Source organism: Etheostoma spectabile, chromosome 20 (genome assembly GCF_008692095.1).
Source record: "Etheostoma spectabile isolate EspeVRDwgs_2016 chromosome 20, UIUC_Espe_1.0, whole genome shotgun sequence".
Taxonomy (NCBI): Eukaryota; Metazoa; Chordata; class Actinopteri; order Perciformes; family Percidae; genus Etheostoma; species Etheostoma spectabile.
Genome location: NC_045752.1, coordinates 6,983,171 through 6,994,974, shown reverse-complemented (window position 1 = coordinate 6,994,974; position 11,804 = coordinate 6,983,171). Strand labels below are relative to the sequence as shown.

At 42.1% G+C, this 11,804-nt stretch overlaps 1 protein-coding gene across 2 annotated transcripts; it reads left to right on the top strand.

Annotated features, from left to right (window-relative positions):
* Positions 1-335: 335 nt before the first annotated feature.
* vgll2b (vestigial-like family member 2b) lies at positions 336-9,950 on the top strand. Of its 2 annotated transcripts, none has more exons than XM_032499853.1 (4): positions 336-421; positions 6,187-6,532; positions 8,220-8,666; positions 9,190-9,950. In XM_032499853.1, exons 1-4 carry the CDS (start codon positions 410-412, stop codon positions 9,231-9,233), a joined length of 849 nt encoding a protein of 282 aa, XP_032355744.1. In that variant the 5' UTR covers positions 336-409; the 3' UTR covers positions 9,234-9,950. The 2 variants fall into 2 exon arrangements, with proteins under 2 accessions (XP_032355744.1, XP_032355743.1); XM_032499852.1 differs by lacking the exon at positions 336-421 and adding an exon at positions 5,402-5,746.
* Positions 9,951-11,804: the final 1,854 nt, after the last annotated feature.

Genomic DNA, 11,804 nt, shown 5'->3' with positions numbered 1-11,804 from the left:
CACACACACACATAATGCCTGCAGAGGAGAGGGGGTGCAGAACGTGGTGTAGATCCCAAGGCCTCCAAAACAGAGGGGTATTTTACATGCACGTTCAAAACTCAAATGCATGTATGTTGAGTAAAACAGACAAATATATTATACTGGATAGCTGTGTGTATAAGTGTGACTAACGTAAGCAAATAGGGATAGCAAACCAGTAGCAGTGGCAAGTCATTTGACTTGTGAAACATGCCTAGGACAGTAGCATGGCATGCATGTATCATATTCCACCTTTCAACTCTCAATCATTTTTGGGTGCTTGACTTTTTTTTCCCCAGAGGCTTGTTGACTGGTGCGGATTGGACAGGTGGTACAACATGGAGAAGAGCTGGCCATTTACCAGCCAATAAAAATAGCTGTGGTCTCCATGATGTCACCGGTAAGTAAATCATAGCTCCTGACTGTAGAGAAAGAAATAAAATCAGAGAAAGAAAAGGTGGGCTGTATTACTAACCATAACCCCTAACCCTAACACTTTCAAGTTTCTCCTTTGGTTAAACTACACCGCTTTTTGTCTTTTTGCTTTCACTCCAATCCGTATCAGTTTTCTGCATGTCTTTCTCTGCATGCGCTCACACCAACTGTATTTGGCCACATCTGCATGTTCAGAGGTTTGTAAATCTATACAGCCAGAAAGATACAAGACCAGACAATGAGAGACTACCTTCCCTATAACAGACCCCAATAACACTGCCATCTTCAGCCAGTTAAACTGGCTGCAGTTGCCAGAAAGGGTGTACCGTCTAAAGCTAGAGTCTGATCTCACTCCCATACCTGGCATTCTGAAGCCACAACACCATGCTGCCGATGTGGAACCTGATCAGTCTTAAATCTTTTCTGTTTGACCATGTGACATGCCAAATTTGTGATTCGGCCCTCTCGTCCACCCTCCAACCATAGTGCCCTTCTAACTCCAGCCATCTCTGGCACACTGTAGCAGGAATGTCAGGCAGGGAGGTGACAATCCCACTGCTCAGATTAGTGTTTCTGTCTGCATCTTTCATGCATTTGTACATGTTCCTTTGACTTTATATCTGTGTGTGTTTGTATGCGACTGTGTGAATTTGTGATTGTGCATACCTCCTGTGACCCAGTGGCAGCATGGCAGCAGGGTACTCTCTGTAATAGGATGTAAGGAATGTAGCACTTGTCAGCCTCTCCAAGGATGCTGTTAATTCACATTCTGTCCGTTTCAGCGGGTTAGCCTTAAATAAACAGTCAACATTCAGTGTATTTACATGTGTAAAAGCTCTCTCTCTCTCCGTTTGCACGGGTGTATGAATTGAAGTGTGCAAACTGCTTTCTTATGTTAACGACATTTGAGGTTGGTTAATTTGCTGAAGCTCTGTTAATTACACATTTTCTCCAACAACTTGCATCCCCTAATGCTACCATGCAGGAATTATAAGCAACAGAGCACGGTAATAGCAAACCAAAGCAGTTTTTATGCATTACAAACCACAGTAATACTGCTGACCTCTAGTTTCATGAAAGTGTTTTCACTATCCTTTACAGTACTGTTCAGTTCAGTTTGACATGAAAATAAACTTGCATGTTCTTTAAGAAAAGCTTTGGAATTAAATGCAAATCAATCAATATGGACATCATAAAATAATCAATTATGGCTGGGTGATAGTCACAATGACATGGTCAAACATCAGAATACTTCTCCAGAAAATTGATATGATGAGACAATGTTGATTGGGAATGATTTAAGGTATTTTGTAATACATTTCAAGAAATATTTGAGAAAAGAGAAATTCTGCATTAACTGAACCGTGTAACACTTAAGACCAGGGAAAGATCAACCAATCAAAATTTGTCCAGTATCCAAAATCCCAGATATCTTCTTCACAATAAAATATAGATACATTGGTACTATAAAAGCAACATTATGTTTTCTGTGATCCATATCAGGTTTCATGTCCCTGCAAGTTGGTTTTCAAATGATAATGCAATGAACTGAAACTGATGACCGCCTAGAAGGTAGGAAAATGCATTAATCAATGTAAAAACTCATGCTGCATTCACACCAAATTCGGTGTTATGGCAAAAAAGTCAGTCCACCCATTCATTTGTAAATGGGTAGCAAGTTTAGGCTGCAGCGGTGGGGACAGCAGGGGCAGCAAGAAGAAATGCAGAAGCCCTGCGTTGAAAAGTTAAAACAGGCGATCAGACAAAACCCAATGGCGTGTAATGTCATGTTTTAGTGTACTCACTCAATTTGGCTGGTGCACCTGTTTAAAACCCACCATAATGATATTCTTCACATCCTGGTTAGTTGTTGAAAGTAAATGTTTTTTTTTGTTTTTTTTTATCTGTTTGATCATACTCTCAGCATGGCTAAATGCTAGCACCATGCTGAACACAATGGAGACACAAATGGGCCAATTAAGTGGTAAGTGACAATCCCACCCGGCGCAATTTGCCGCAACGCCTGATTTGGTGTGAATGCTGCCTTTGGCATAGGTATAATGAGAAAAATGTTTTTCGATACTGTAAAGTGTACATGATTTCTTATGAATTGACTAAAACACATATGATCCTTACATTTTTTTTCATATTTAACTGACTTCTAGACTCAAAGCTTTGGTATCCTGGTGGTCTGTCTGGACACAATGGAGTTGTTTTAGGAAGAAAATAGCTGCACACTTGCACATTCTACGACAGAAGATTTATTACCAACATTTGCGTAGAAGGATATATTAACCAGACCTTTCCATATGTGGCCCTTTGTGTGTGTGTGTGTGTGTATATGTGTGTGTGTGTGTGTGTTTCCTATGACACTCACTGATGATATTGAACAGCTGAGATGAGTTTGTGTGGAACTGGACAACAGGGCAGCTGTACATCTCTGTCTTGGACATATTCACACATACGCATTGAGGCATTAAAACAACAGTGGAATCCTGAGGTCCGAGCCTCTTGGGACCGAGCTAGACTGGGACCTTAATAAAGGCCTTGTTGTTTCAGGAGGGCGCATATGTGGTTTCAGGTTCTCAACAAGCCCCATTTTACAGACCACTACCATAAGCTGATCACATTGTTTTGATTTGTTCTTGCATACATGATTCTTCAATTGTTTTGTTTTTTTACATTATGACAATTTTACTTTAATGGTAATGTAAAGGGTTGATAAAAGTACATGCGCACACTTTTTTCTTTAATGTACTCAAGGTATTTGTGGCATAGAGTATATGCTATTAATGGTAGTGTTGCAATGTGAATAGTGGTCTAAATAAAACCAGGTTGCCATTACTACCTCAACAGGCCCTGCAACATCTAGGCCAATGAGAGACGTTGCTTGGTCAGACCTCTTTTAAGAGAGGCGGGGCATTGATGTGCTGCAGGGTCACAAGGAGTGATGTAACATGTGTTTATTTTCAGCATATACACGTAAATGTAGACACACACACACAGCAACTGTAGACGCTTGCACAAACTGTTCTTTACATGCAAAGCTTTTTGCATGCACAGTCCAGTATCATTGACAAACACAAATGGACTGACTTAGTTATGGACTTTGGGATCTCTGCCACAGTTCTGCAAGCTGGTTGTTTCTCTAGCTCTTTTCCTAGTTTGGTCAGTTGATGACAACTGTTGCGGCATGTACGTGCACACGCACCATTCGTCTCTCACACACACACACAATTGACAGTAGGGGGTGGCTGTTCCGGGGGAACAAAGGGTGATTAAATAGAGAAAAGGTGTCTGTATCACTATGGAAGTTAAGTAGGAGGGAGAGGCAGAGACAGAAAGAGAAACAGAGACACAGAGAGAAATTTAGTCATGGCCATTTATACTAATAGTGGCCTCCCTTCCCTTCCGTCAGCTGCAGCTGTTGATCACGCTGGTGCAACACTGAGAATCAAGCATTGCATCACTCTTTCTCCCTGACTCTAATGCTCTCCTGCTTTACCCTGCATGTACATGGCCCTAGTATCATATTACACATCATGCTGTGAGGGTAATGGACTGAAGTAGGATTAGTGCCCCAATAATGTTAACACTGAAACTGTTTGAAAAGTAAATTTCTGATTTTAATCTATTCATTAATTTGTTTTAGAAAGGTACACACTTGTTGATACTCTTCTGACGCTATATGCAATTTACTACTGTCCAATTTACAGTATTATATTGCAGTGCTATGCTGTGAAATCATGGAATCAAAACAGTAATGCAAGACAAGGTAAAAGTGAGAACTACACTGTTGCACGGCAGCTTCATTCCCTGCTATTTAAGAGCATGTTCAATTGATTAGCACGCCAATAACCTTCCACTAGTTATTCAAACTATGTGTGATGTATGCATAACGAGATGTTGGTCATGTTCTCCATCTAGAGAACGCAGCGGAGGGACGATGTAACTTCCAAAGGAGCTCGTCCACTGGCATACATCAGAGACATTCCACCTCATCTGACACTCGTCCATGGAATTCTGCAAATTTTCCACACTATTCTACCAGGCATTCTGAAGTGCTCGTCAAAAAGACTGGCATGCCCAAACATCAGACACCTGTAAACCATTAAAACAAGAGAAATAGACTACATTTTCTGGTTAACATATCCAACTTGTTGTTTATCAAGTTTAAAGTTTTGAAGATGGATATTTTGTCATTTTGTACATGGATGCGTGATGAATTCTTGGCTCCTGGGTCTAGTTGTGATTGTCATCGGGTATGTTTGTGTGTGTGTGTGAAAATATCTTTTTGTTTGCACTGCTGATAGGTGATAATTTGTCATAGATTTGTGCAGAGTCCCTTTCTCCTCTATGTTGGTATGGCCAGTGTATGCAACCTATAGTTGACACCTATGTGTCATTCTGGGAACACACTAAATACTTCAGATGACTTGAAGGTTTACTTGGCAACCGATGGCTGTTTTAAGACCACAGATACACTTTCAGCTTGGACTGAACACAAAGTGTTTAAGTATCCACAGTACATGGAAATAAATAAAATGTCACTTAACCACATGTATCATGTGCTCATTGTTGTGTGGCTGGTTATAAATAATGACTTCATCCGATTCTATTTGTGTAACTGGATGACATATTTAACCTTTATTTTACAACAGGATTAAGAAGTTGGGGAGACATAATTAGTTACAGGTTGTGTCCAGCTCTTCTAGAAAACACTTTTGCCTGTTTTATGTTTGAATGGAAATGTTGCAATCCCAGACTTTCACATGGTTTATAGGTGCACTTTTAATACCTAGCATAGGCTTTCAATGATTACATCTTTTAGACAACTGATTCTTAATATGAAAGGAAACAATCTCTTTAGTCGTGTCGTGGAAGTGTTGGTGGAGGTCATGTTGGAGTGTTGGTAAAGGTGGGAGGGGTTGACCCAGAGATGTACAGGACAGGACAGGACAGGACACCCTCATGCTTGCTTCATAAACCTCACCACATTTTGCTGCCGCAGCTGTCGTGGCACACACAGTGAGCGTAGAGGTGCGCTACTTCTGGGATGATTATGTCGAGTCGGTCAAAGGCTTTTTCACACTGATCAGCGATCACCGAGCCCGTTTCTCTTCGGCAAAATAACGGAATGTTGCCACTTTCTTTCTCAGCAAGGTCGGTTCCCACAGAGCAGTGAAGACTCCGCTCATTTACCATGAGCTGTTTGGATGTTATGTTCCCAGCCTATGGACATTACGCACCGTACGCACCGACTGTTACAGCTTTTATCAATAGCGTACAGGTAGGAAGTGAGCAAATATTTTAATGTTCTTATACTAATTATTTTATTTTTATTGTTGTTTCAGTGTTAGCGGGGAGATGGGTTGCTCATTGAGGTGAGGAATAACTGCTAATTAATGCAGCTTGTGCGTAAAAGCAAGTAACCTGATGGATCATTAAAAAGTGTTTTCTATGTTGGTGAAGTATTCATTTTATTAAATTAGTCAGTTACGAATATCTAGATTAGCAGTGCTGTTTGTGTCTTACCAAACACAGAAGTCTTTGTGCACCCACAAAACTCATATCTTGACGCACTTATGGTCGCTTGCTCGCTCGCGCACGCTCACACTTGCCAGCGCTGCCACACACAAAGAAAAACATTATGTCAAAATGTCTCATAGACAGCTCCAGGACTGTCCGCCTGCAACACCTGTCTAACCCTCTTTCCCCCTCCCCCGGCAGGCTCCTACTGGTCTGAGCAGCACTTCTTCTCTCTGCCGGGATTTTATGGACACTCCCAGGGGTCCAGAGGGGATGTCTGGGGGCCCAGGCACTGGAGGATCAACTTCCTCTTCGTCTTCATCAAACTCTTCCTCTTCCTCCTACACGCCTGCGACATTGAGGCCAGAGGAGTGCCCCAAGGAGAAGCAAGAGGCCCCTGAGGCAGAGTACCTCTCTTCTCGCTGTGTCCTCTTCACCTACTACCAAGGAGATATCAGCAGTGTGGTGGATGAGCACTTCTCCAGGGCCCTCAGCTCCTACATGGATGGAGAGGGCAAACGGCGGGTCTTAGACCAACAGGGCACAGGTATACCACTATGTAATGACTATTTGTATAAGACAAATAAAAGTGCACACCTGTACTTTCATGAGTAATGCAAACAAAATGTAGTGATCTTGGAATCGAAACAATGAGTTGGCCCAGTGTATGAATATAAATAAATCAAAACAATTGATTAATTGTTTTTATGATAGTAATTAGAGACCCAATTTGAATGTGATTGCACCATTTTAAGATGACTCACTTTTACGTCAAATTAATTTCATAAAGACTTACGCCATGCAGCTTAAAACATGAGTTTGGTTTTGCCCTCCACTACATCCCTGTGGTTTCACAATTTCTAATTTATTTATGTGAGCACCTGTGCCACAGTTGTCTTTTTGGTGTCTTGCGCTTGCTTTTGTGGCCACACAGGGTGAGTTGACAGTTGTGTAAAGCACAGACAGGTGATGTGATTAGGTGACGGGACTAAAAAGCTGCTTGCTGGGACTGTTGTCCCTGAAGAGGTCGGGAAGTGAGGTTCAGAGGTCATGAAGGTCAGGAGTTGTCTTTGGCTTTAGTTAGGGCAAATATTTTAAACAAGAGCAAGCTAAAGCATGCATTCTGTGATTGACAATAATGACATTCAATCATTTTTATAACTAGCAACAAAATGCAAAAAGGATAAACTTAACCATTTTGAAATCTGCGGATGTCCCTTGAATATCTATATTGGGCCTAGAGCCTCACTGTTAGTCTCTTTCCTAGTTCATTCTGAGGTCTTCATTTTGGCATTAACACACGCTTCCTGCCTCACAACAGATGCTATGTTTATACATGGCCGTAAGCGCACAACCTCGCCAGCGTATCCCCTTCAAACATCTCCGCTGCTGACTGTCGGTTCAGCTCTTGCCCCACAATGGTTGCTCAGTCAGTTGCCCGACGGTCAGATTTGTACATGCTGGGGTCGTGCAATAGGGGCAGAGGGAAACACTACCTCTCAGGGTGCCACATGGTGTCTTTTTTCAGAGGTATATATATATATATATATATATATATATATATATATATATATATAAATTATATCAAGCTTTGCTAAAAACATATATTGGCTCGCTGACATTCTGTCAAGGGCAAGGGAGGGGGGAGCAGAGAAAACAACAGGTGGGGTGCAGAGACAGAAAGAGGGGCGGCGGGTGCCAGCACAGGCAAAGAGTTGCCTGACTGATTGTGTGTATGTGTGTGTGTGTGTGTGTGTGTGTGTGTGTGTGTGTGTGTGTGTGTTGTGAGACTTTCAGAAGTACTCAGCTGACGTGAGAATGAAAAATGTCACCACAGCGAGTGATTTAAGGCTCTGTGAGCCTTGGGCTCGCTCCAGGTCAGAGTGTCTACCTTATATAGAATTCTAGGATATAGGGATGTCTCTCTTTCTACCTTTCTCTCTTTTTCTCCCTCTGTCTGCTAGAACGGGGTTGTGTTTATTTCGGTGTCTTGTTGGGGCTAGGGCTGTGCGACAGTATGATCCAATGGGGAAGATATCTGGGCCAGAGGGTGTAGCAGTCATGTGAGTGACATCTACGTTTTAGCAAGGGTTGCTCCTCCTGCAAAGCTCCAGCCTTTTCCATTTCTCTTCATGAATCAAGTGATTCACTGCACCGTGCAACGGTTCGTGACTTGGCCTAAATTTAATGGTTGTTTATCCTCCTTTCCTCTCTCTGCCTCCCTGTCTCATTAGATACCACTTCACCTGGCAGTCGACGAAGCTTCCCCCCATCCTTCTGGGACAGTAACTACTCCTCGCCTCAGAACCGCTCCCACTGTGAGACTGGAGCACCTTCCTATTCCATGGACCCATACACATCAGCCTTGCACCCGGGCCTAGCGCACCCACACGCTCATCCTCACCCACACGCTCATCCTCACTCCCACCCTCACCCACCAGAAAGCTGGGGATATGCCCAGGCCCAAGCCTACGGCCACCCACGGCCTCTTCATGAACTGTATTCACCGTCAGCTTTGGAGCCCCACTACGGGCCCTTGCTTATGCCCACAGTGAGGCCACCTCATCCCTTGAGCTTGCCAAGCCACTATGAAGTGAGCAAGCTGGAGCCTACTGCCTCCTGGCCCGGTCTGCTTCCACCAGGAGATGTCAGCCAGGCGCTGGCACTTAACATGGATACAGGTAACCACTCAACTGTGTCAGGCTTTTGCAAATACTGTCTGGACAAAGTTTTCCTTTAATTACAGTTTATAAAATGTCTCAAAATCAGACCAGATGTGAAAATCAGACATCAGTTTAGACAAATACAAAAGGCAGGTTCAGAATATATGAGGCTACAAAAATATGAGAAACAAATCTTTTTTGTGTCAAGTTGAACATAACGAGAGCTTGCTTGAAGTTCTGCACTGTATTGATTTTGCTTTCTTGTGCCATTAATTGCTAAATGATTTTTAATCATTGTGTGTGTAATTGTGTGTGTGTCTGCATCACCTTTCAAGCATGCACAGATGCATACATTTGTGATGTTGAATACACTAGGCCCTGTCACAGACACTCTTACACACACACTTGCTTTATAATCATCACAGAAGCTCTCTTTTTTCCCCTCTAAAATGGGATGTTTGGCAAAAGTAGGCTCCATGACAACCTGTGTTCTGTTGTTCGCCATTGTCCTACTCATTGTTTCCTTGTCCTTTTTTCTCAGGCCTCCAGCAGCACAAGAAAGGCAAGGAGCTATACTGGTTCTAACGAGCCCCTCAGTCACATTGACCAGCCATTACCAGATCCAATTAGTCCCTGGACCTGCTCCGCTATTGAAGCAGCGTGTCCCTTTATCCCCCCTACACACTGCATCCCCATCTATCCACCCCCTTCTCTCTGCTCCTGGCCTCCCCTGCCAGTATACATCCTTGCTCCAGGTTGACATGTGTGCACCATGGAGATAAAGCAGAGAGAGGGACAAAGAGACAGAGTGTCACTGTCTATAATCTGTGCTATTGCTCTCTCTCTCTTCCACATCTCTCTTCCACTCTCTCTCCTGACGCTGTCGGTGCTGCACAGACCTTGGCAAGGTGTGAGCTACAGTGACCTGTTTGGACTGGGAAAGACAGGATCACAACAGACTTTTTCAGAGGACAGAGAGATAGAGGGATGAATGGAGGGACAGGGGGATGAATAGCGGCAAGCAGGGATTCCCTCCAACGTCCCTGGTTATCTCTGTCTCATGCTCTTTGTTGGTACAGTGGTTGTCATCATCCACTTATCTGCATTTGACAAATGCAACATGCAGTGATAAACAGGAGCAGCAAGTATGGCTGTTTATGCTTTGTGACTCATCATGACACTTTCTTTTGGTTGTTGTTAAATGATTTTGGTCTCTGAAATAAAGTGTTTCTATTTATTGGTGTTTACGTGCATTTCTAAACTGTTTGGTTAGGCCAGTGTTCTAAAATGATTGTGATTCAGTTGATTGTGTTTTCTAAAGATAGAGGCGATAGAGATGACCATACCTCGTGCTTTTGGTAGACATTGTCATATATATCCATAAATGAATATTTTGTGGAGAATGAAGGCAATTTATTAAAAAAAATAAAACATATCGATAAATAGTTCAGTTCCACAAGTATTTGTTTGTTCTGAACAGATTTAAATAAAAAAACTTTAAATTTCAAGATGGTTTTCCATTTTTGTTCTTTATTTCTCTGTATCATTCTTGGATGTTTTTTGAATTGGGGATCTCTATTTGTGTGTGTGTGTCATTTCTAATTTTTGTGTTTGAGAAAATTGTGACGTCAATGAATATTTTCATGGTAAAGTGCCACATCTTCTAAATATTTACCTTGCATGACATAAGTAATACTATCGGAGCTTCTACTAATTTAAATGGACGTTGTAAGTATAGCTGGACAGATGTGTCTTAGTATTGGGCAGAACACCCTGGGTAGACAATGAAGGCTTGGTGGAGGCTTTTAGATCGGTTTCTGATTCTACACACTGATATATAGAGTGTGTTGATATTTTAGTAGCTGTGTGAATCCTAGAGACAGTAGTGCAGCCAGATGTGATCAAGATTGTGCTATGTGACTCGTCTTATTTAAAAAGCCTTCCATTTAAATTCCAGCTCGCATTCACAGTTTGTCACCTATAAAGTGGGAACGAGTGGTGAATGCCAGCAATGTGTAATCAGAGAAGAAGCCGGCCATCCCAGCTATGCACCAAATGTTGCCTTGTTATTGATCCGATAATCAGATTATGTGCTAAGGTATGCCAGTCTGGGCCACTGTCACAATTTAACGGCTGTTATGTGTGACCTCCACTAGAGAGCAGCCAACTATATTATTGGCTCTAAGCTGAGGATACATGTAGAGTAATGAAATTAGAAGAGTTTACCGGGCATAGCGTTCCTCTCAGTTTCCCATGCCAAGCATCTTACTGCCTTTTCACACTAGTATTGTCACTGGGCCTGAGGGTTTCCTTTTTCACACTGGATCCTCCAGGATCTACTCCATAGTTAGTATGCACCCACAGTTATTGTCACATTATATTACCCAGAGGTCACTAAACCCAACATAGCATTAACAATAGCCGTTTTAACCATCATACTGTGACAGGTTGTTTGTAGGGAAACTCACTGTTACATTAAAGTAGTCATTATGGACTATTACAGTGATACGACCTGATTAATCCAGATGAAGCAGCAGAATAACTACTGTTGATTCATGTCATTATGGACATACAGTGAAATGTATGGGGAGCTGAGTGTATTTACTAAGCAGACATACTGTATTGGCAAGCCTTTGTAAATGCTGCCCTCTGTTGGTGTGTTTCTAACATTGCTAAAAGCCAGCAACAAAATGAATGATGGTTTTTCCAAAAATCACTGGACTCCACAATGACAAGTTGTGACAAAATCGACATACATTATGTAGAGGTTTTAACACTTGAATGTGTGGTAAGGTATACGGCCCTACAAATGATGACAGCAGTAAGTAAGAACTGAAGTTGAGAAAAAAGGGTTCAAAGTTTTCAGGTTGACTGGTAAACTGGATAACAGACGGCTGTAAGGTTGTAACGCTTTTATTTCATGCCTTGTTGGATTGATTATTTTACCCCAAAAAATTAATTGCCATATAACCCACACAATGCCTAAAAACATGTATATATGGCACTCTGCCTTTGGATTGTCTCTCTGAGCCCCTACCACCATTATCTCTCTGTCTCCTGACCTGACTGTCTTACAGGCTTCATTACCCCTCCTACACAATCTGGACTCTGGTCATAACATCTACATCTTATAACTTATTCCCTGTTATATATTGT

Bases quoted from the DNA above. Each gene is read 5' to 3' on its own strand.
- vgll2b (XM_032499852.1), top strand. From the start codon at position 5,660: ATGAGCTGTTTGGATGTTATGTTCCCAGCCTATGGACATTACGCACCG. The intron at 6,533-8,219 runs GTATACCACTAT...CTGTCTCATTAG, and splicing joins CTTAGACCAACAGGGCACAG to ATACCACTTCACCTGGCAGT. The intron at 8,667-9,189 runs GTAACCACTCAA...CTTTTTTCTCAG, and splicing joins GGCACTTAACATGGATACAG to GCCTCCAGCAGCACAAGAAA.